We start from the raw sequence: 24,002 nt of genomic DNA, 5'->3' as shown, positions 1-24,002 counted from the left end.
CTCTGCACCCATGCAGTGGGGGGGGGGGTATGGCTTGAGGGGGCACTCATGGGAGCCCCCGAGTGGGTGCTGGGGGGGGGGGGGGGCACTACAGCCATGGCCGTGGGTGCTCCTGCATGCAGGGACACGCGTGTGTGCATGCAGGGACACATGTGCACGGGGCTGCTGCGCACCCCTGGGGTGTGGATGGGGGGGGCACACGCCTGGAGGGGCACGTTACACACGTACATACACACGTGTGCACACGGGGACATACGTGTACATCCGTGCCCCCTCCACGTGTGCGTGTGTGCATACCGTTAAGCATGTAAATAGATATAGAAATAGAAATATATATATATACACACGGGACACATGGGCGCGTGGACGCGTGTTCCACGCACACGTATGTGCTGCTGTACATAGGGGCGAGCCCGCACACGTGTGTGCCCCGAGGGCCCGGGATGCAGGAGCACATCAGCTGCCCCCATAGACGTGGCTGCAGGGATAACACGTGTGCACACGCGTGTCCCTGTCACACGCGTGTCCGTGTACATGCGTGTCCCTGTCACACGCACGTCCCCCCCCCAGCCCCGGGGGGGGTCATTTCTTCTTGGGGAAGAAGCTGAAGCGTTTCTCCTTGTCCTTGCGGGGCAGGGGGCCCGCGGGGGGGGCCGTGGCCGGGGGCAGGCTCTGAGCCTTGCCCCGCCAGCCCTGGCACTCGCCGATGGCCGCGCTCAGCCCCTGCAGCCAGGCCTGCAGCTCCTCCTGGGGACACGGGCACCGTGTTAACGGGGGATGCCCTGGGACCCTCGCACCGTCCCAGGGTGGTGCCGGCTGCCCCACATCTCCCACAGCCACCCCATGGGTACCAGCAGCCCCACACCATGTCCTGATGGCAGCTATTGACACCTCATGGTCCCCTGGGTACCACCAGCCACCTATGTCCTCCCAAGCATCACCAGCCCCATACCAGGTCCTGATGGCACCCCTGGTCACTGCATGGTCCCCTGGGTACCACCAGCCCCACACCATATCCTGATGGCGTTCTTGGTTACCCCATGGCACTTGAGTACCACCAGCCACCTATGTTCTCCCAAGCATCACCAGCCCCACACCATATCCTGATGGCATTCTTGGTTACCCCACGGCCCCTGGGTACTGCCAGCCCCACACCATATCCTGACGGCATCCCTGGTTACTCCATAGCCCTGCAAGCAGTGGCAGCTGCCCTGTGTGCCACTGGGCACTACAGGTCACCCTCTGTTCCCCTGGGCATCTCTGGCCATCCCCATATCCCCTGGGTACCACCAGTGTCCCCTGGGAACCATCACCCATCCTGTATCCCCCTCTATCTATGTATCCCTGTATGCCCGCTCTATCCCCTGGGCATCTGCAGTCCCCTCTATATGCCCCTGGTCACCACCAACCACCCCGTGTGCCCTGGGTACCCCTCACCTCATCCTTGCCATGAAAGAGCCACTCACTGCCATTGCTGAGCCTGGGGACAGAGCACAGTGAGGCAGGGGCTGTGTGTGCCACCCCACCCCACAGCACCCCATAACAACCTGTAACACCCCACACCACCCCATAACACCGCACCCCACAGCACCGGGGGCTGTACCTGAGCTTGAAGACGTGCTTCTTCTTCTTGTAGCCAGCGGCCACCTCGCAGGAGGCGTCCTGCAGCCCCAGGGGCTCCTCCCCATGGCAGGGCAGCCCCAGCGCCCGGCTCTTGGCATCCTTGAAGAAGGCGAGCTGGCCCCCCCGCAGCACGCAGTACCGTGTGCTCCATGACCTGCGCCACAGCGCTCCGTCACTGTCACCATCATCATCACCATTGCCATCATCACCATCATCATCACCACCATCATCACAACCATCATGACCATCACTACCATCATCACAACCATCATCAACATTGTCACCACCATCACCATCATCATCACCATCATCACCGTCATCGCCACCATCACCATCATCATCACCACCATCACCATTGCCACCATCATCACCATCATAGAATCATAGAATAGTTTGGGTTGGAAAGGACCTGAAGATCATCCAGTTCCATCATCACCACCATCATCATCACCATCACCATCAGCATCCCCTTCATCACCATCCCCATCCCCATCACCATCATCACCATCATAGAATCATAGAACCATAGAAGAGTTGGGGTCTGAAAGGACCTTAAGATCATCTAGTTCCATCATCACCACCATCACCTTCAATACCATCCCCATCCCTATCCTCATCTTCACCACCATCACCATCATAGAACCATAGAATAGTTAGGGTCTGAAAGGACCTTAAGATCATCTAGTTCCACCATCACCATCATCACCATCACCACTATCACCACCATTCCTACCGGTTGGACGCCCGCTTGGTGGCTGCCTCCAGGTCGTGCTTGCGGCCGAGGTACCCCTCCAGCTGGATGTTGCTGGCGCGGGCCGGGAGCGTCGCCGGCTCCTCCGGCTCCTCCCGCCGTGGCGATGCCGGCTCCTCATCGCCCACCGGCCGCGTCAGCTGCCGCCAAGCAACAGCCCCGTCACCACCACCAGGCACGGCCCGAGCGGCTCTGCCTGCCATGGTGGCACCTTGTCCCCAAGGTGATGGGTGCTGGGTATCGGGGATGGTGACCCCATCAGCTCCAGTGCGGGTGCTGGTGGGTGCTGGGGGGACACCAGTGCCATGGGGCATGGTGGAGCCATGGGAGAAGGAGCACCCTGGGGACCCCCGGATGTGCGGTGATGGGGCTGAGCCACTGTGGTGTTGACCCCTACCCGGGGGGCTTGGGCACAGCAGGGGCTGTGGTGGGCAGTGAATGGGGTCCCAGCCCAGGCAGGCGCTGGGTGTCACAGGAGGGGCTCAGTGATGCCGAGGTGCTTGTGCCCTCATGCACCCATGGGTGGGCAGGTGTCTGCCGGCACCGCAGCGCCATGCAGTGCGTCCTGATGGGAGGGATGGGAACAGGGACAATGCCCCCTGGCAGGCAGGCAGGGAAGGATTGTGTCCCCAGGCAGTGAACAGGGCCACGTCCCCAAGCAGGCAGAGGGGACCCTGTCCCCAAGGAGCCAGAGGGTGCCCATGTCCCCAAGCAGGCAGGAGAAGCAGAAGAGGTTCCTGTCCCCAAGCAGGCAGAGCAACCCAAAGCAATGCTGTCCCCAAGCAGGCAGGAGGAGCAGAAGATGCCCATGGCCCCAGGCAGGCAGAGCAGGCAGGAGTGGAGCGGGTGGCAGCAAGCACAAGGTTGGTTGGCACACGGGGGTGACAGTGCCCTGATGGTGGCAATGCCCTGTTGGGTGATGATTCCATGTGGAGTAATGACGCCCTACAGGTTGTTGATGTCTTATAGGGTGACAATGTCCCATGGGGTGACAATGGCTTGCAGGGTGACAATGCCCCATACAGTGACGATGCTCCTTGGTGTGATGATGCCTCATAGGGTGGCATTTCCATGCGGTGACCATGCCCACATACAGTGATGCTGCTCCTTGGGGTGATGATGCCTCACAAGGTGGCATCTCCATGGGGTGACCATGCCCATACAGTGACGATGCTCCTTGGGGTGATGATGGCTCTTAGGGTGATGATGCCTCACAAGGTGACATCCCCATGGGGTGACCATGCCCATACAGGGATGATATCTCTTGGGGTGATGATGCCTCACAGGGTGGCATCCCCATGGCGCGATGATGCCCAAGGAGTGACAACACCCCCGTGCCACCAGCCATGATGTGAGCCAGAAGCTCCATTGCTGTGTGTGCATTGCCTGATGTCCTCCCATGCAGGGACAGAGCCAGGTGCCACAGACCCATGTGGTGTCCCCATGGATCTCCCCAGGGATGCAAACCAACAGCAGGGGATGGTGACCAGGATCTGCCCACCCCATGCAGATAACTCAGCTCTGCCCAGAGCCACCCATGGGTGCCAGCCTTCCACAGCCTGGTCCTGAAGAGGAGTGATTGGGAGGGAAGGGGAAGGTGCAGCACCCATGGGTGCAGCATCCACGGGCCCAGCCGACCTTTTTGGGGTGATTTATAGCATTTATTCAACTCAAGGCAAGGAACAAGGTGAGGACAAGGCGGGTGCAGGAGCCGTCGGAGCGACACGGTGATGGGTTTGCCAGGAGACGATGGGACATGCAGGGAGACCTTTCCATGCTGCCAGGGAAGGAGGAAGCTAAAGGTGAGAACTGACCGGCTCTGGTCCATCGCTGATGGGTGCAGAGGTGTCCTGTGTGCTCCTGCCCTTCCTCTTCTCCTCATCCTCCTCTTCCTCAGACCTGCAGCAGGGAGGAAGAGGCTTGGAGCAGCCTGGTCTAATGGCAATGGGTTGGAACTGGATGGGCTTTAAGGTCCCTTCCAACCCAAACCATTCCATGATTCCATATCCCCATCCCAGCCAGGGCTGGCTGCTCTCCTGCCCCACCAAGGGGTGGAAGCGCTGGAATGGTGGGACTCAACCTTCACCTTTCCCCTTTCCCTGCACTGATTCACTGCTCCCAGACCAAACCCCTTGAGAAGAGGGATGCTGCAGGTGGTACCCATGTGCCTGCCCAAGAAGCCTCCGCATCCACCCAGTGATGATGCCGGCACCTCTTACCCAGGCTCCAGCTCCCCATCCAGATCCAGGCGGTATTCCGGAGCCTCGGAATGCGTCGTCCCGTCCCGCGCCAGCCCCTCACGCAACGTCCGCCCGCCCAGGAGCTCCAGCTGCCGGGGAAGGGGACAAGGGCGTCAGGGGGCGATGGGGACGTGGGATGGGGACTGTGCTCGGTGCCGAGCCGCGCTCACCGTGGTCAGCTTCCGCAGGGCAGCGATGCGCTCCTCCCACGTGGCTGAGGACTTCTCGAAGGCCTCGTGGCGCTTGAGCAGCTTCTCCACTGCGTCCACCGTGTGCCCGTAGTCGCTGCTGGCCAGGTAGGGCTCCTGCGCCATGAGCCACGACTCGGCCACTGAGGCGTCGCGGGAGAACTGGCACACCTCCAACACTGCGGTGGGGATGGGGGCGCTTAGACCCTGCCACCAGCACCATCAGCACCATCAGCACCATCACCCATCATCATCATCAACCATCATCGTCACCAACCATCACCATCACCAACCATCATCACTATGACCCGGGAGAACTGGCACACCTCCAGCAGTGCAGCAAGGATGGGAGCACTTAGACTCTGCCACCACCAGCACCAACCACCACCCATCATCATCACCAACCATCACCACCCATCATCATCACCAACCATCACCATCATCACATCACCACCTAGCATCGTCACCAACCATCACCAACATCATCACCACCATCACCGCCCGTCATCATCACCAACCCTCATCACTATGACCCAGGAGAACTAGCACACCTCCACCAGTGCAGCAAGAATGGGAGTGCTCAGACCCTGCTACCACCAGCACTGACAACCACCAGCATCATCAGCACCATCATTGCCTTCACTACCACCATCATCATCATCACCAACCATCATCATCATCATCACCAACCATCATCATCATCACCACCAACCACCATCATCACCACCACCATGCAGGAGAACTGGCACACCTCCAGCACTGCGGGTGGGGATGGGAGCGCTTAGACCCTGCCACCACCAGCACCAACAACAACCTCCACCAGCATCATCACCATCACAACCACCACCAGAGAACTGGGAGAATTGGCACACCTCCAGCACTGCTGGCAGGTGGAGCCGTTCTCAGACCCTGCCACCACCACCATCATCACCATCAGCATCATAACCATCCTCACCACCATCACTGTCACCATCACCAACCATCATCACCCAGGGGTGCAGCCCTGCACTGCAACAGGGCTGACAATGCTCCGACCCTGCCACCACCATCACATCACCATCACCATCACCATCACCATCATCATCACCATCACCACCTGAGAGCGTGGTGGTGTGAAAGCACAGCGAGCTCCGTGCTCCATCCTTGCTAAACACAGGAACTCTTTTACCTCCCACCATTTCACTCTGTTCATGCACGAGCAGGCTGGAGCCCTGCATGTGACACTCGACACATCACTGGCACAGGGATAGAACCTTTCCTCTCCCAGATTCCAGGGATTCAACAACCGAATTTGCACAATGAAACTTTAAAAAGGCTCATTTTTCATGATGATCCTTCAGTTAAACACATTCACTTGGACCTGTCTCATACAGAGGCTGCCTGAGCAGCCGGCAGATCAGTTTTGCTATGCCCATGGCTGGTTGCTGGATTCTATAAGCAATCTCTTAGTCAAGTTTGGGAGTATTAAAGTGGTTTTGGCACACCTGACAGTGCTCAGCCTCACCATCATCACCATCATCAACCATCATCACTGTCACAACTACCATCACTATATTCCCAACACCACCACATCCCCATCCCCACCACCGCATTCCCATCCCCACCACCCCATCTCCATCACCACCCCATCCCCATCATGTCTCCGTCACCACTGCATCTCTACCACCACCACCATCACATCCCCATCACCACCCCATCTCCATCACCACCACCATCACATCTCCACCACCATCACCACATCTCCATCACACCACCCCATCTCCATCACCACCACATCTCCATCACCACGACATCCCCATCACCACCATCACAGCTCTATCATCACCACATCCCCATCACCAACATATTTCCATCACCACTGCATCTCCATCACCACCACCATCACATCCCCATCACATCCCCATCACAACCACCCCATCCCCATCACCACCCCATCCCCATCACAACCACCCATCCCCATCCCCACCACATCTCCATCACCACGACATCCCCATCACCACCATCACATCTCCATCACCACCGCATCCCCATCATCACCACATGCCCACAACTATCACCACATCTCCATCCCTATCACTGGATCCCCATCACCACCCCACCATGACTCACACAACAGCAGCTGGTCCCGGCGCTGCTCCCACATTTCCATCATGGTTTTCTTCTTCTCCACCAGCTCCACCAGCTTCGCTTTGATCTGTGGGGGGACACAGTCAGGGATGGCCCCAGTGGCACTGACTCTACTGCACCCCCAGCCCCGGTTGCCCTCACCTCGGGTGACTCCTGGTGCTTGCGCTGCAGCAGCTTCTTGCCCAGCTCGATGCAGGTGCTGAAGTTCTTGTCCCGTGCATCCACCTCGGCCTTGATGCCCTGGTGGTATTTAATGAGCAGCTCCACTGAGGAGACGTCCCTGGAGACACAGAGGTGACGGCATTGGTGATGGGTCACAGAGACATGGAATGGTTTGGGATGAAGGAAGCTTAAAGCCCATGCAGTTCCAACCCCAACCCCTTCCACTGGAGCAGCTTGCTCCAAGCCCCTGTGTCCAACCTGGCCTTGAACACTGCCAGGGATGGGGCAGCCACAGCTTCTCTGGGCCCCCTGTGCCAGCGCCTCAGCACCCTCACAGGGAAGAGCTTCTGCCTAAGAGCTCATCTCAGTCTCCCCTCGGGCAGGTTAAAGCCATTCCCCTTGGCCTGTCCCTACAGGCCCTTGTCCCAAGCCCCTCTCCAGGTTTCCTGCAGCCCCTTTAGGCACTGGAGCTGCTCTCAGGTCTCCCCTTCAGGAGCCTTCTCTTGTCCAGGCTGCCCCAGCCCAGCTCTTATCCCATTTTCCCAACCAACATCACTGGGACCGCACCGGGTGCAGCCGCACCTGGGTTTCTCCTGGGTCTCGATCTGCCGTACGATGCTCTCCATCCAGCACAGCAGGTCCCGCGCGGTGCTGAAGAACCGGTGCCTGTCAGCCGTGTCCTCCAGCCGTGCCCGGCGCCCGCTGCACGCCTCCAGCAGGTCCTGCAGCGCTCGGGTCACCTCCTGCTCCTGCTCCTGGATGCTGGTCGCCTTCTCCCCAGCGTAAGCGGTCTGCAGGCGCGCTGCTGTGGCCTGGAACTGCTGCACCTACGCAGGGGAGACAGCGGGGAATCAACCAGGTTGGGAAAGAGCTTCAAGACCATCAGGCCCAACCATTGCCCAGCACTGCCAAGGCCTCCACTAACCCATAGCACCAAGAGCCACATCCACACGTCCTCTAAGCACTCCCAGGGCTCGCGACTGCAGCCCTGCCCTGGGCAGCCTGTGCCAATGCCTGAGCACCCTTTGGGGCAGGAATTGTTCCTCAGCTCCATCTAAACCTGCCCTGGTGCAGCTTGAGGCCGGTTCCTCTTGTCCCATCCCTTGTTCCTTGGGAGCAGAGCCCAGCCCCTCCTGGCTCCATCCTCCTCTCAGGCACTTGTAGGCAGTGATCAGGTCCCCCCTGAGCCTTCTCTTCTCCAGACTGAACCCCCCAGGTCCCTCAGCCCTTCCCCATCACCCTTGGGCTCCAGGCCCTGCACCAGCTCCGCTGCCCTGCTCTGGCCCCGCTCCAGCCCCTCAAGGTCTCTCTTGCAGTGAGGGGCCCAGAGCCGAGCACAGGATTCCAGGTGCAGCCTCCCCAGTGCCCAGCACAGGGGCCCAGTCCCTGCCCTGTTCCCTGCTGCCGCCCTGGTGCTGGTCCTAGAGGATGCTCTTGGCTCATGGTAGCACAGCACCCTCCATCCCCCTGCAGCCTCACCTGCGTCTCCAGCAGCCGGAGGTCGCGCTCGAAGGCGCTGTGCATGCGGTGGAAAGCCTCCACCGAGCTGGTGTCCTCGCCCAGGTCCTGCGGCAGCTCCTGGCGCCGGGCGCCGATGAGGGCCAGCAGCTCAGCACCATCATAGAAGTACTTGTGCAGGTCATAGGAGGCAGCCAGGAGCTGCATGCGGGTGTCGATCAGCTCCAGGAGGTCAGCCCAGCTCTCGTTCAACCCATCCTTCCATTCCGCCATAGTGGCTGCCTCCGTGTGCCCCGCATCAATGAGGTCCTCGATGGTCAGGTTCACCCGGTCCACACGTTCCTGCCCCACGCTGCCCGTGTCCCGGGCGAACTCCCGAAACTTCTCCCTTAGGAGCTGCACGAAAGAGTTGAGTTCATCCCCCATAAAACCTCACATCAGCATCGCCATACCCAGCCCAGCATCCTCACCGTGACGTGGTCCAGGTCCTGCCCCATCTCCTGCGAGGAGGCGACCACGTCGCGCTCGGCGATCCATTGCTCCAGGTCTTCCACCTCCCGCTTCAGCTGGAAGAGGTGGGCCATGTGCTCCAGGCGCCGGCGGCGCTGCTCGCCCGCCTCCTTCAGCCCCGCGTAGTGCTTGTCCACTTGGCCCTGCAGCCGGATGATCTGCTCCCTGCGCGGCCCCGCACACAGACACTGCCGTTCGCACCCGCAGCACACGGCCCCGACCCACCCGGGAGGACAAATGGGGGTGTTTGGGGGGAAGGACCCATTGTGCAACCTCCCCCCGTATCCCTGTGCCACCACCTCCCTGCTGCAGCCACGGCGATGCCACCGTTGGGGTGAGCAATGCCACCGGCGCTCCAGCCCGGTGCTGAGGGCACCCTGGGGACAGCCCAAGGGACAGGGGACAGGCGGTGGTGGCACCTACCCCTCGGGGTGGCCGGCGGAAAGCAGCTGCTGAGCCCTGGCCGCCAGCTCCTTGATGGTGAGGCCGTAGTCCTCGATGGACCGCTGCTGCCGCACGTGCCTCTTGAGCATCACCAAGCTGCTCTCCTCGTCCTGCGGTGCGGTAGAGAGCGGCACCCATCAGTCCAGCCCCAGCACCCAATGCTGTGGGCATGGCCTGCATCTATCCAGTGCGGTGAGGAGCTCAGTAGGGTACGGCATGGTATGGGTTGGTGTGTAATAGCCATGGCTTGGAACAGCCAGGGATGGCAGGTAATGGACTAGCATGGGATAGACGACAATGGCCAACAATGGCATGGCATGGGATGGCCTGTAATGGCATGGGAACACCTGTAATGGAATGGCATAGGGTGGCATGGATGACATGGCATGAGATGCGAGAGCATGGCATGGGATGGATGACATGTAATGGCACAGCATGGCATGGGATGGTGTGTAACAGCATGGCACACTGTGGTACCAGAACAGAATCAGAGTCATGGAATGGTTTGGGTTGGAAGGGGCCTCAAAGCTCCTCCAGCTCCAACCCCTGCCACGGGCAGGGACCCCTTCCACTGGAGCAGCTTGCTCCAAGCCCCTGTGTCCAACCTGGCCTTGAACACTGCCAGGGATGGGGCAGCCACAGCTTCTCTGGGCACCCTGGGCCAGCGCCTCAGCACCCTCACAGGGAAGAGCTTCTGCCTAAGAGCTCATCTCAGTCTCCCCTCGGGCAGGTTAAAGCCATTCCCCTTGGCCTGTCCCTACAGGCCCTTGTCCCAAGCCCCTCTCCAGGTTTCCTGCAGCCCCTTTAGGCACTGGAGCTGCTCTCAGGTCTCCCCTTCAGGAGCCTTCTCTTCTCCAGGCTGCCCCAGCCCAGCTTTCTCAGCACCTCCACAGATGATGGATGCTCATCCCCATGGCACGCTGTGCTCTGGTTTGACACGGGATGCACCGGGAGCACCGCACAGAGCCACCCCTCACCTTGGGCTTCTCCTCGTCTCCCATGAAGAGCTCCTGCTCGCTAATCCAAGCCTCAGCCTCTGCAGCATCCATGTAGTACTGCTGGGCCTCCCCGGCCTCCCGCAGGCGCTGCTGCCGCGCCGACACCTCCTCCTGCAGCTTCTCCCACTGCTCCCGCAGCTCCCGCACCCGCGTCTCCACCTCTGGCCTCGGCTCCTCGCCGCTCGTGGCCGCCTCAGCCCTGCTCAGCACCTCGGCCAGGCGCGGGCCATGGCCCAACAGCTCCTTCTGCAGCGTCTGTGGGGGGGGTGGTGGTGGCGATCCCATGGGGTGAGTGATGAAGGCTCAGCCATGGGATGCGTGATCCCATAGGACCCACCGGGTGATGGGTGCTTTCCCTGCACCCACACTCACCTCGTTCCTCTTGGCCAGGCGCTGCACGCTGGGCAGGTCGGTGCCATGCTCCGTTGACCTCGCCAGAGGCAGCCGCTCTTGCACCCAAAGCTGGAGGTGACAGCACCCAATGAGCACCGCATGGCACCCATGGGTGCCCCCCAGCACGCTGGACCCCTCCATGGTGAGGATGCTCACCGTCTCATCCTCCAGGTCCCTCCCGAGCTGGTACATGGCCTTAGCGGTCTCCAGCTCCTTCCTCCTCCTCTGCAGTGGCTCCAGCAGCTCAAGGCATCGCTGCCGGAGCCTCTGGTCGTGCCTGTCACCATCCGGCACATCCCCGGCAGGGGATGGACCCTGTAATCCCAGCTCCTCCAGCTCCTTCATCCACGTTCCCACTTGCTCTTCCAACCTCTGGTAGAATCATAGAACCGTTTGGGTTGGAAAGGACCTCAACGTCATCCAGTTCCAGCCCCCTGCCATGGGCAGGGACACCTCGCTCTAAACCACATCACCCAAGGCTCCATCCAACCTGGCCTTGAATACAGCCAGGGATGGGGCATGGGGCAGAACGATGTGAGTGTGGGGATCTGAACAAGGATGGGGACCCCCAAAGCACCAACGGGCTCCATACGGAGACATCCCCCATCACCCCATCACCCTCTTTCACCCCATACATGGCACAACACCCCCAGCCCATAGACCACGGTGCGGCACCGCGCCGGCAGTGCCCCCAACCCACCGTCAGCCTCTTGAGCAGCGCGTTGGTGGCAGGGAGGTCCTTGGCGCGCTCGGCGCCGCGCAGCTCCTGCTCGGCGCGGCTCAGCCACGTCTCCAGCTCCCCATAGCTCCGTGCGTACAGCGCCGCGCGGTCGGCCTCGAAGAGCTGCCGGCCCTTGGCCTGGGCAGCCCCGCAGAGCCCGGCCCAGCGCTGCCGCAGCTCCTCCAGGCGCCGCGCCACCACCTCGCCGTGCCGGGGCTTGCGCCGCGCCAGCTCCTGCCCCTCCTGCAACGCCGATGGGTTGGTGTTCAGCACAGGGATGCACAAGGACCTCCCATCCGACCCATCGGCACTCACCGCCTCCGTCTTCTCCAACCAGCCCTTGTTGGCCTCCAGCTCAGCCATGAACGCCTGGTGCTTCTGCCACCGACCGTGGAGCCCGCGGGCTTCACCGTAGGATGTGTCCTGCGCCGTCAGCATCCTCTCGTCCATCCAGGCTTCAAGCTGCGGATAAAGGGTGTCAGGGCTCGGCTGGTGGGACCCCGCCGGCGCCGTCGGCCGTGCCATGTGCCTACCTCGCGGCAGCTCTGCAGGAAGGTCTGCAGCTCATGGTTGTCCTGCAGCAACTCTGCTGCCTCCTCCGCCTTGGCCATGACGGCTCCATGTCTGGCAGGGAAACCAGAGATGGGCATGGGGTCAATGATGTTCATGGCATGATCTCCACCACCCTGAGCCCACGATGCCCACTGACCCCACGCTGGACTCACCGCTCCTGGAGGCCTTGGCACTTCTCAGCGATCTTCTCAGCAAAGATGTTCCCCTCGGCCACCAGCTTGGTGCCACCATTCACCGCCTTGGGGACCTTCTCGGCGTTGCTCTCCATGCCAGCACGGAACTCCTGGAACCGGCGCAGCGCGGTGGCCGAGCCCTCCAGCGTGCCAGGCAGGTCGAGGTGTGCCAACGTGTACTCCTGATGGGGACACACCGTGAGGTCAACACCTCGCCATGCCCACAAGCCAGGAAGCCCCCATAGGACCCGCTTGGTCACGCACCTGGTTGGTGAGGAGGATCTCGGCCTGCTTGGCATCGTGCAGGAACTCTTGGAAGCCGCAGCACTGGGTGAGGAAGCGCTGCCGAGCCTCTGCCATCCTGCCCAGGGCAGCCCAGCCGTCCTCGACGCCGCGCAGGCGCTGCCGCAGCCCCTCGTACTGGGGGTCCGCCTGCTCCCCAACCACCCTCTGCCCGGCCTCCATCAGCGCCCCGAAGGCGGGCGCGTGCTCCTCCGCATCCCTGCGCGCGGCCTCGTGCCGCTGCAGCAGCTCCTCAGCCTCGGACAGCGATGCCGGGACCTCGTCGGTGGCCGCCACGGCTTTCTGAGCCCCAAACAGCCACGCTTGGAAGTCATCCAGGTCCTGCAGGAAGCGCCGGAGCTGCCCCGCTTCCCCCAGGGATGCTGCCTGCTCCCCCAGGGCCGCCTGAAGCTCATCCCAAGCGGCCACTGCCGCTTCCAGCCGCTCCAACACCTCCGGGGCCACCTCGGGCCGCTCCTGGGCTACTTGGTCAGCCTCGGAGCGCAGCGCGGCCAAGCGGTCCTGGGTGAGCGCCAGCTCCCGCTCGATGCCGTAGAGCTTGCGTTGGGTGGCCAAGACGCCAGCCAGGTCCCGGCCCAGCTCGGCGGTGGCCTGCACGACCTGGGTCTTGCTCTGCAGCCATTCCCGGGTCTCCTGGCTCTCCAGGCGGTAGTTGAGGAAGCGCAAGGCTGAGCCCACGGCCCGGCGGCGCTCGGACACCAGCGCCCGGAACCGGTCCCACCTGCGGGGAGATGGTGGTGATGGAGGGGACCGGCCCAAGCACCCCAGGGTCATAGGGACATGGGATGGGTTGGGATGAAGGGACCTTAAAGCTCGTCCAGCTCCAACCCCTGCCACGGGCAGGGACCCCTTCCACTGGAGCAGCTTGCTCCAAGCCCCTGTGTCCAACCTGGCCTTGAACACTGCCAGGGATGGGGCAGCCACAGCTTCTCTGGGCACCCTGGGCCAGCGCCTCAGCACCCTCACAGGGAAGGATTCCTTCCTTATCTCCAACCTGAACTTCCCTGTTCCAGTTTGAACCCATCACCCTGTGTCCTATCACTGCAGTCACTGATGAAGAGCCCCTCTCCAGCATCCGTGTAGCCCCCTTCAGACACTCTGAGGTCTCCCTGAAGCCTTCTCCAGGCTGATCAAGCCCAGCTCTGTCAGCCTGGCTCCATATGGGAGCTGCTTCAGCACCTGATCATCCTTGTGACCTCCTCTTGCCTTGCTCCGACAGCTCCATGTCCTTATACTGAGGACACCAGCATCGCACACAGTTGTCAGCCACTCACCCCAGTGTCACCCATGATCATACCTCTCGTTGAGCTGCTCCTGGCACTGCCGGACCTGGGGGCTGCGTGGGTGACCACTTGCCAGCAAACCATCGGCTGCTTGGTTGACAGCAGCGATTTGGGAAGCCACGGTGGCCATCTCCTGCTCCAGCCCATCCAGCCTGCAGAGACACCATGGAATTGGGTTTGGATTGGAAGAGAACTTAAAGCTCCTCCAGCTCCAACCCCTGCCACGGGCAGGGACCCCTTCCACTGGAGCAGCTTGCTCCAAGCCCCTGTGTCCAACCTGGCCTTGAACACTGCCAGGGATGGGGCAGCCACAGCTTCTCTGGGCACCCTGGGCCAGCGCCTCAGCACCCTCACAGGGAAGAGCTTCTGCCTAAGAGCTCATCTCAGTCTCCCCTCGGGCAGGTTCAAGCCATTCCCCTTGGCCTGGCCCTACAGGCCCTTGTCCCAAGCCCCTCTCCAGGTTTCCTGCAGCCCCTTTAGGCACTGGAGCTGCTCTCAGGTCTTCCCTCAAGAAGCCTTGTCTTGAACACTCCCAGCCCTCCAGGCTGCGAACGGGCAGCAGCTCAGCACCCATCACGGGACCTCTTACCTGTGCTGCGCCACATCCAGGTCCTCCAGCGCCTGAGGCACCTCCAGCTGCCCCAGCCAGGTCTCCTTCGCTCCCATCCAGAGGTGACAGGCATCGCTCTCCCCGAACACCGTGTAGAGGTCGAGCGCATCCCTCAGCTGCCTGCCCCTGCTCTCGGCCAGCGCGGCCGCCTCTGCGTGCAGCTCCCGCAGCGCCAGGAGCCGACTCTGCGCCTCGGGGCCAGCGCGCAGCTCCGCCGGGAACCCCTCCGCTTGCTGGGCCAACTTCTCCAGCTGCTGCCGCGCTCCCTCCAGCTCCTCCAGCAGCTCCTGGTGCTGCCGCAGCAGGACGCGGGTGCGGGATTCCTCCTGCCCCAGCTCCGTGGCGCCCGCCCTGCGCCGCGCATCCCGCAGCGCCTCCGCCAGCTCCTCCGCTTCCACCTGGAACTGGAAGAAGCCCTCGGCCTGGCTCAGCCCCCGCCGTCGGAACGCGGCCAACTCCTCCAGCTGCGCCCACAGCGCCCGCACCGCGGAGCCCCGCTCCCGCAGCCGCCCCGCAGCCGGCCCCGACAGCCCCTCGCCGGCCGCCAGCGCCCGCTCCAGCCGAGCCCCGCGGCTCCGCAGCTCCGCCTCGAAGGCTTCGTGTCGGCGGCGCAGCAGCAGCACCCCCGGCAGGTCCTTGCCGAAGTCCAGCGAGGAGTAAAGCTGCTCCTGCTCCTTGATCCAGCTCTCCGCCTCGTCCAGCTCCCACAGGCACATCCACAGGGAGCGGGATTGCTCCAGTAAGGCTCTGCGGCGGGCTGCCAGCGCCTGCAGCTCCCGACGGCACAGCTCCAAGTGGCTCACGCGGTCACGGATCACTTTGGGGTCACAAGGGCGGTAGCCTGGAAGGAAATGGGGTGGGTGCGCATCAGCAGGGTGCATCCGTCCCGGCTTTCTCGTGCTGCAGTCCCAGAGCATCCCAGTTTTCCTACCCTCGGCGTCGGCAAAGCAGAGGGCGGCTGTGCTGATGGTCCGAGTCTTCTCTGCCTGCAGGGCCATGTCGGTCTCCAGCATCCGGTGGGCCTGCAGCAGCTCCTCGGCCTCCAGAAGGTGCTTCCCAGATTCCGGTGATGCCAACTGCACCTATGGGAGAGCTCGGGGTGTCACTCACTGCCAGTTCCAGCAGCTGCACCCAGCATCTCATCCGCATCCCAGAGTGAGTCCCACCAATGCCCTGCCTGATTGGACCAAGGGATCCATCCCATGGTGGCACTCAACCCATGGTGGCACCCAAACCACGGTGGCACCCAACCCATGGTGGCACTCAATCCATGGTGGCACCCAACCCATCGTGGCACCCAACCCATAGTGGCACCCAATCCACAGTGGCACCCAACCCATGGTGGCATCCAACCTCCAGTGGCACCCATGGTGATACCCAACCCACGGTGGCACCCAACCCTTGGTGCCTCACCTTGACCTCATCCATCCAGTCAATGCAATGGAGCATCTCCTGGAAGAGTTGCTGCAGGGTGAGGTTCATCTCCAGGCGCTGCCGCCGGGCAGCCAGAAGCTCCTGGAGCTGCTCCCAGAGCCGCAGGATGTTGTCCTTGCGCTTGTTGATGCGCTGGATGTCGTGGTACCCTTCCGCCTCCAGCTCCTTGGCCACCGCCTCAATGGCCTGCACCCTCTCCTTGTAGGCGGCTGTATCCGTCTCAATGGCCTCATGCTTCTTCTTGGCTGCCTCCACGGCGGGCAGGTCGTGGCCGAAGTTGTCCTGCCCATCACAAAGCCCGTGGTGAGGCTGCGGTTGGGTGTCCTGCTCCCCGTCCTGGTCCCCAGCCTTACCTGTGCCACCAGGCGCTGGTTCTCGCTCAGCCAGGCCTCCCTCATGGCTGCCTTGCGGTCAAAGCGCCGTGCGAGCTGCTCCAGCTTCTCCTGCCGGATGAGCTCGTTGCGCAGCGCCAGCTCCCGCTCGTGTTCCGCCTTCTCCAGCTGCTCCCAGGCCTGTGGACAGGGATGGCACCAGTGTCCCCCCATGGCCCTACACCGATCCATGTGGCTTGTTCTGCTGGGGAGCCCCAGGGTGGCACATGGGTTGTGGGACCCAACCTGCCCTGGGATGGACAGGATTGCACCAGGATGGACTGAATGGCTCCTAGCATGGACTTGAGTTGCTCTGGGATGGACTCAGCTTGACCCAAGAGATGGACACAAGCTGCCTTGAAACCCATTCTACAATGGACCTGAACTGCTCTGAGATGGACTCAACCTACCCCAAGGAGATGGACCAAAACTGCTTTGGGATCTATCCTAAGATGGACCTGAATTGCTCTGGGATGGACCTAGACTGGCCCAGGAGGTGGATCCAACCTGCGCCGAAGAGGCGGACCCAACCTGCCTTGGGACCCATCCTTGGATGGACCTGAATTGCTCTGGGATGGATCCAAACTGCCCCCAGGAGACGGATCCAAACTGCCCCCAGGAGACAGACCCAAACTGCTTTGCTTTGGGATCCACCCTAAGATGGACCTGAATAGCTCTGGGATGGACCTACATTGGCCCAGGAGGTGGATCCAACCTGCCCCGAAGAGACGGACCCAACCTGCCTTGGGACCCATCCTTGGATGGACCTGAATTGCTCTGGGATGGGCCTGAACTGCTCTAGGAATGACACAGCTTGACCTAGGAGATGGACCTAACAAGCGTTTGGACCCATCCTAAGATGGACTTGAATTGCTCTGGGATGGAGCCAGCTTGACCCAAGAGATGGACCCAACCTGCCCCCAGGAGATGAACCCAACCTGCCCTGGGGTAGCTTGGAGAGCAAAGCCACCATGGACACCAGGGAAAGAACTGTCCCCAGGTCATAGGGTGCTGTGGGAGCAGCCACATGTCCCCATGGCACCAGGATGTCTCCGTACCCGGTTGATGTCGGACACCAGGCGCCCCTCGTGCGGGGTGTAGACGCGCTGGTTGTTGGCTCTCATCCGTGACTGGATGGTGAAAAGCAGCACCTCCAGGTTCCCCTTCTCCTGAAACCTGCCCGGAGCAGAGAGCTGAGCCTGGGGCACCCATGGGTGCTCCACACCGACATACGGGCACGGTGGGGCTGGGGGACACTCACTTGGGGGGCTTCTCCACAGTGCGGTAGGTGCTGAAGGCCTGGAGCTGGTGCTGAACCCCAGCCAATGAGTTGGCGAAGCTGCGGCTGTTGAGGGAGGCAATGGTCTGCTCGATCCAGGTGAGAAGGTCTGAAGCCAGCCCCCCATAGCCCTCAATCATCCTCTCGGTCTCCTTGGCATGCTCAATGACCTGTGGTGGGGATGGTGGTGAGCATGGGTTGGTGCCGATACCATAGAAGAACCCATCCCACCTCAATGCCATCCCTTTACCTTGCCCAGGCGCCTGCCCTCCACTTCCAGCACCTTCATCTTGGAGAAGTAGTGGTAGAAAGCCACCACGTAGGTGATGATGGACTTCTCATCAGGGTTCTCCGTGAATACATCTGCTCGGCAAGGGCGAGAAGCATCATTCCTGACCCAACATCAATGGGCCACCGCAGCCTCATGAGGTCCCTCTTTGCTCCCACACCCTCCTTCCATGGGGTTGGAAACCTCCCTGTCCTTTCCACATGGACCTGGGCATGTCCCCAGGATGTGATGGGGGAACGGAGGCAGGAGGGGTGGCAGCAGGAGCTCACCTTCTGGGTCAAGCAGTGGGGTGATGCCAAGGTGCCGCTCGGCCACGCTGAATGCGTGCTCCAGGTTGTGCCGTGCGTTGGATTTGGTCAGGTTTTGGAAGTCAACCAGCTCAGGCCTGGGGACAAAGGGGGTGGGATAATGGTGAGGCACCCATGGGACACCCTCTGGGCGCCACCACCGCCCTGGGATATCGAATCATAGAATGGGTTGGGTTGGAAAGGACCTTAATCATCTGCTTCCAACATCCTGGTGCCCACCTGTGCTTGTGGATGAGGGCGTTGAAGGCCAGCCCGTCCTTCCAGCTTGAGGTGAAGTTGGTGATGTTCACATGGGGGTACCTGTGATGGGGACAGGACGTCACCATCACCCTCTGGTCACCCCAAGTCCCCAGCACGGGGGAGTGCGTGTCCCACCACTCACCCCACTGTCTTCATCTGGCACCAGAGCAGCAGCGCGTCCCGTGCAGAGCGCGTCTCCCGGCCCTCCTGCGTCTCCACAATGATGTCCTGGATCTGGGGGGCAGAAAAACACCTCAGGGTTGGATGTGGGTGTCCATAGAAGAGGGATCCCACTTAGGAATGATTCGTGGGGTGCTGAGTTGAGATGTGCCTCACCTGGAAGCGCAGGATGATGGTCCAGATGAGGCCAAGGACCAGGCGGTGGTTGCCATCCACGATGTCGTGCGAGCCCATGTTCTCCAAGTGCACCCTCTGCTCCTTCAGGAACTGCAGCGCCTTGTCCACGTTCTCTAGGCAGTGGATCCGCATCCGGCCTTTGGTGGGCTTGGGCTGGGACATGACAGAGCTCAGCACCCTCCCTTCTGTGCTGGGCACTCCATTCCCTACCCAGGGACACCCCTGCGTGCTGGTGACCACCACAGACGTGATGGAATGTTGGTCAAAGCCAAGGTCAACAAGCTTGATGGGGCATGGGATGGGATGGGATGGACCCTGGGGCCTCCATCTGCATAGGATTCCTACCAGAAGCTCTCCTGACAGCACCTCCAGCAGCTTGATGAGCACTCGCCCGTCCCGGAGGTCCATGTAGAGGTCCGAGATGCGGCAGGTCACACGAGCCAAGTGCGAGTTCACCCACTTGGTGAAGGTTTTCTTCTGCACGGCCTCCCTCTCATCTGCAACAAGAACGGAGGCGGTGGCACCGACAGCCAGGAGAACCCACGAGGACCAAGAAGGCCCAGCACAGACCTGCCAGGGCTTTGATGCGGGAGCGCTCGAAGAGGCGCGCGGAGCTGTTGTCGTTGTCCAGCTCGTCATCGGAGGCGTCCCAGCGCACGTTGATGCGGCCGTACTGCTGCTGCAGCTCGTAGTCGTTCACCGACGTCATGGTCCCTCTGTCCCCCGGCCCGGTGGCCGCTGGCTGCCGGCGAGAGGCCCCTGGCACAGAGCAGGAGCAGGGGGCATCACTGTTGGCATTGCCGCGGTGCTGGCGGCTCGCGGGGATTTGTGGCTTAGAAGCTGCTTAAGCTGCTCAAAGGGATTTAACCTCATCCCCATAGAGGTGTTGGGGGCACCTGGGTGCTGCGTGCCTGGGGGGACCAATGATGGATGCATGGTCCTGACCTCACGCTCAGCATCCCAACCCGGGTCCCCATGGGTGTCCCCTCACCCTCGGGTACCCCAGGGACATGGGTGCTGTTGTACCCATCCTGACACTGGGTCATGGAGAAGGTGGCACAAAGTAGGTGAGAAGGGCACCCAAGCATCCCAACCCAGGTCCCTATGGGTGTCCCCTCACCCTTGGGTACCCCAGGGACATGGATGCTGCTTGCACACCAGCACTGTGCCATGAAGGTGGTTCCCCAGCACTGCTGGCACAAAGTAGGTGACAATCACACCCAGTGCCCCAGCCCAGACCCCCATGGGTGTCCTGGCACCCCCAACCACATAGGTGCTGATCACACCCCAACACCAGTGCTATGGAGGGAGTTCACCATCACAGGTGGCACAAAGTGGTGACAATCACTCCCAACACCCAGGTCCCCATGGGTGTCCCCTCAGTCCCTGGGTACCCCAAGGACATAGGTGCTGTTGCACCCACCCCAACACTGCACCATGAAGGCGGTTCACCATCACCGGTGGCACAAAGCTGGTGACAATTGTATGCAGCGCCACAACTTGTGCCCCCATGGGTGTCCCCTCACCCCTGGGTACCCCAAGGACATAGGTGCTCTTGCACCCACTCCAACACTGCACCGTGGAGGGGGTTCACCATCTCCAGTGGCACAAAGCTGGTGACAATGGCCCCAACCCAGGTCCCCATTGGTGTCTCCTCACCCCTGGTGCCCTTCTATGATTCTACTGTTGCACCCACCCCATCGCTACATCATGGAGAGGGTTCACCATCACTGGTAGCACAGAGTGGGTGACAATGGCCACAACCCAGGTCCCCACGGGCATCCCCTCACCCCTGGTACCCCCATGGACATGGGTGCTGCTGCACCAACCCCATCATCGCACCACATAGGGGTCATCACCATCACCGGTGGCACAGAGCGGGTGACAATCACACCCAGCGCCGCAGCCCCGGTACCCCCATGGACACAGATGCTGCTGCACCAACCCAGCACCGCCCCATAGAGGTGCTCATCACCATCACCGGTGGCGCAGAGCGGGTGACAGCTGCCGGGGCCACCCGCCCCGGGGACATTTGAGACACGGACGGGACACGGTTGGTGTCTATAAATGCCCCTGAGCAGCTGGCGGCTGGGGGGGGGCCGCTGGGGCCCCACAGGGGAGCAGGAGCCAGCACCCGGCCGGGATCCCCCCCCTCCGGGGAACCTCGGCCATGGGTGTCCCCGAAGCCCCCGGGCCCGCGGCGCCCGGGACCCCCCGGGGCACCGGCAGGAAGCGTTATCGGGGCCGGCAGCGCTGGGCCGGGACCGGCTCCACTCCGTAATCGTGGCCGCGCAGGCAGGGACTTGGCCCTGGGGCCGGGCTGGGCATGGAGCGGGCAGGGGTTGTATGGGGGAGGAGGGATGTGGATGAGTGTGATAGAGCGTGTGCATGGGGTGAGGATGGGTAAGAGCAGGCACGTGTGAGCAAGCGTGTGCAGGAGCATGGCACAGTGTGCACATGGGAGAAAGGACATGGAAAAGCATGCCAGAGTGTGCACATGGGAGCAAGGACATGCAGGAGTGTGCCAGAGCGTGTACATGTGAGCAAGGACATGGAAAAGCATGCCAGAGTGTGCACATGTAAGCAAGGATGTGTAGAAGCGTGCTAGAGTGTGTAAGAGCATGTATTTATGAGCAAGGGCATGCGAGAACAAGACAGAATGTGCCCACACAAGCAAGGACATGGAGAAGCGTGCCAGAGCATGTAAAAACACACACATGTGAGCAAGGACACGCAGGAGCATGCACATGCAAGCAGCAAGGACCTGTAGAAGCGTGCCAGAGCATGCACATGTGAGCAAGGACATGGAGAAGTGTGCCAGCGTGTTCACATGTGAGCAAGGGCAAGCAGAAGCGTGTAAGAGCACACACATGCAAGCAAGGACACGGGAGTGCACGCAAGGACATGCAATCAGGCCCAGGAAGGTGCTCAAGGCCATGCAAGTGCTCAGGTCCTGCAGCAGAACCCCTGGGGAAGCCCAGAGGTGGGAACATCCCCCCCCAATCCCAACCCCACAGGAGCTGCAGCCTTGGGATGCGATGCCCTGAGTGTGCTGAGTTGTGTCGGGTCTCTGCCGTGCCGGTGGGAGCCCCCGGTCCTGGCTGGGCCTTTCCCACCCCATCATCACCACAGCAGCGAGGGCAAGGCTGCGAGCATCGGAGGAGGAGGAGGAGGAGATGGGACCCAAGGGAGCTGCCAGCGTGCATCAAGCGCGGGCGCTCACACAGCCTTTAAATCTCCCTCTGCTTCCCCAGTGCTTTCCAAACGGCCTCGTTGGCAAAGCCGCCGCCATCCCGGTATTCCCACCCCGGGAATTCCGGGACGCCATCCCCAGCACGAGCATCCTGCGGCCAGAGCCAGGGCAGCGCCGTGAATCAGCACTTCCCGGCAAGGGGCTGGCACCGTGCCGCTGCCAGTGTCCCCCCATCGGGCCTGGGTGACAGGGTGACCCCCCCCTGCACCCCAAGGGTGGCCGGGGCACCCCCGGCTCAGCCCTTACCATCACAATGTGCTGCCAAAACACCGGCGGCTGCTGCCTGAGCGCTCATGGAGACCCCAAAACACCCCCAAATCACCCCAAAATAGCTGCTCCATCACCTCCATCCTGGGACTGGGGAGTCCTGGTGTCACCCAGTGTCACCCCGGCTGCTTCACTTCACCATTAACACTTCAAGCTTCACCTCCATCAACCTCCATCTCCAGCCCCGTTGGGAAGAGGCAGGAATTGAGGGGTATTCCCACATCCCTCCCCCCTCCATCCTCCTGCATCCCAAGCGCATGGGAAAGGCCTGGAGCAGATGGTCCTGCTCGGCACGGCTGCTCGGCACAGCATGGGGTCCTTTGGCACAGCATGGCACAGCGTGGCAAGGCACAGCTCCTCCAGGCAGTGACGGGCCTCGCTCTCCCACCCATTGGGTTTCCCTACGGCTGGAATGGGCGCGGATGCCGGCCGTGCCAGGACTGTCCCATGTCACCTAACCCAGGCGCGGTGACACGCACACATGCTGACGCTCCACACACATTTCTGGCTATAAATAGGCCTCCCCTGGCTCCCTTCTTAGGAGCTGCCCCCCTGCACCTCCTCACCCACCCCAAAAGCACTACGTGGGACCCTAAAATCACCCCATGGCGACAAAACGCACCTCGGGGGGAGGCTGGGCCAGCACCCACTGGCGTAGAGGGGTCTCCTTTCCCTATATCCCCCCCAAACGCTGCTCCACTGGGATAAGCCAGCAGGGAAACGGCTCCACAATTCCCTGACGCCACGAGTGGATTTACAAAGGCAAAAGCTGCCTTGAAACGAGAATCGGGCTTATTGAGGGGGGGGGTCCCCCCATCCCAACACCCATCCCTGAGCATCCTCCTGCCGCCGGGACAAGGGGGGGACAAGGACATGGGAACTGGAAAACTCCTCCCAGTAACTCCAGTTTCCCCCAGTCGCTATGAACAGGCTGGGGGACGTGTCCCACCGTGAGTCACCACCACCGGAGCCCGCTGTCCCACCGTGTCCCACCGCCACGCACCCGGTGCTGCCGGAGCCCCCAGGACCCCGCTTGTTGTTGTTGTTGTGTGTCCCCCCCGTAGGGACCGCGTCCCCGGGGTGTCCCCAGAAAGTCACCGCCGCTCGCCCGCCCCGTCCTTCCCGTCCCCGCGTGTCCCCGCCGCGCCGAGCAGCCCCGGGGGACCTCCGGTGACACCGGCGAGGGGGATAACGGCGAGCGCTGAGCCCCCGCCAAACTTTACCCGGTACCCGCAGCCCCCGCAGCGCTGCACCCGGGGCGGGCACCGCGTCCTGGTATCCCCCCCCCCCCCCACCTTCCCTTCGCTTCGCTCCGGTTCTTCCCGCTTCATCCCTCCCTCCCCATCACCACCATCACCAGCACCGGAGGCGGCGCATCCCGGCGGCCGCGGCTCTCACCTGCGCGGGGCGGCGGGCGGACGAGCGGCGGCGGGCCCGGGGCCGGAGCCGGGACCGGAGCGGGGCGGGAGGAGCGGAGCCGCCCTGTGCCGCGATATAAATAACATTATCTGTGCGCGCAGGGACATTCCTGCCCGGGGCCAGAGCGCTGCCCGGCCCCGATAGCCCCGCTCCCCCCCGGGAGGGCCGGGCGGAGGCGGGCGGGGACGAGCCGCCCGCCCCGCAATGCAGCACAGCGGCCCCCCCCGG

At 62.1% G+C, this 24,002-nt stretch overlaps 1 protein-coding gene across 1 annotated transcript; it reads right to left on the bottom strand.

Annotated features, from left to right (window-relative positions):
• Positions 1–138: 138 nt before the first annotated feature.
• Positions 139–23,887, bottom strand: SPTB (spectrin beta, erythrocytic). The gene is made up of 36 exons (XM_080617369.1): positions 23,754–23,887; positions 19,406–19,594; positions 19,181–19,332; positions 18,815–18,988; positions 18,621–18,712; positions 18,458–18,538; positions 18,200–18,315; positions 17,892–18,004; positions 17,624–17,811; positions 17,421–17,538; positions 16,345–16,503; positions 15,971–16,273; positions 15,489–15,639; positions 14,537–15,398; positions 13,962–14,099; positions 12,626–13,385; positions 12,341–12,543; positions 12,149–12,239; positions 11,931–12,077; positions 11,595–11,858; positions 11,051–11,266; positions 10,874–10,963; positions 10,481–10,756; positions 9,483–9,613; positions 9,020–9,224; positions 8,571–8,945; positions 7,674–7,918; positions 7,071–7,209; positions 6,912–6,996; positions 4,785–4,981; positions 4,594–4,703; positions 4,189–4,273; positions 2,357–2,514; positions 1,604–1,777; positions 1,438–1,480; positions 139–747 (listed from the first exon to the last, which is right to left on the bottom strand). The coding sequence occupies exons 2-36, from the start codon at positions 19,542–19,544 to the stop codon at positions 583–585; spliced, it is 6,945 nt and encodes a 2,314-aa protein (XP_080473495.1). The 5' UTR covers positions 19,545–19,594; positions 23,754–23,887; the 3' UTR covers positions 139–582.
• Between the last annotated feature and the right edge of the window lie 115 nt (positions 23,888–24,002).

This window comes from Psittacula echo (assembly GCF_963264785.1).
Source record: "Psittacula echo genome assembly, chromosome: 5".
In the NCBI taxonomy this organism is placed as follows: domain Eukaryota; kingdom Metazoa; phylum Chordata; class Aves; order Psittaciformes; family Psittacidae; genus Psittacula; species Psittacula echo.
This window is presented reverse-complemented; position numbering and strand designations above follow the sequence as displayed.

Coding starts and splice junctions, on each gene's coding strand:
- SPTB (XM_080617369.1), bottom strand. CDS start 19,544: ATGACGTCGGTGAACGACTACGAGCTGCAGCAGCAGTACGGCCGCATC. Junction 11,267..11,594: donor CGCTGCTCAAGAGGCTGACG/GTGGGTTGGGGG, acceptor TGATTCTACCAG/AGGTTGGAAGAGCAAGTGGG. Junction 7,210..7,673: donor GAGACCCAGGAGAAACCCAG/GTGCGGCTGCAC, acceptor CTGTGTCTCCAG/GGACGTCTCCTCAGTGGAGC.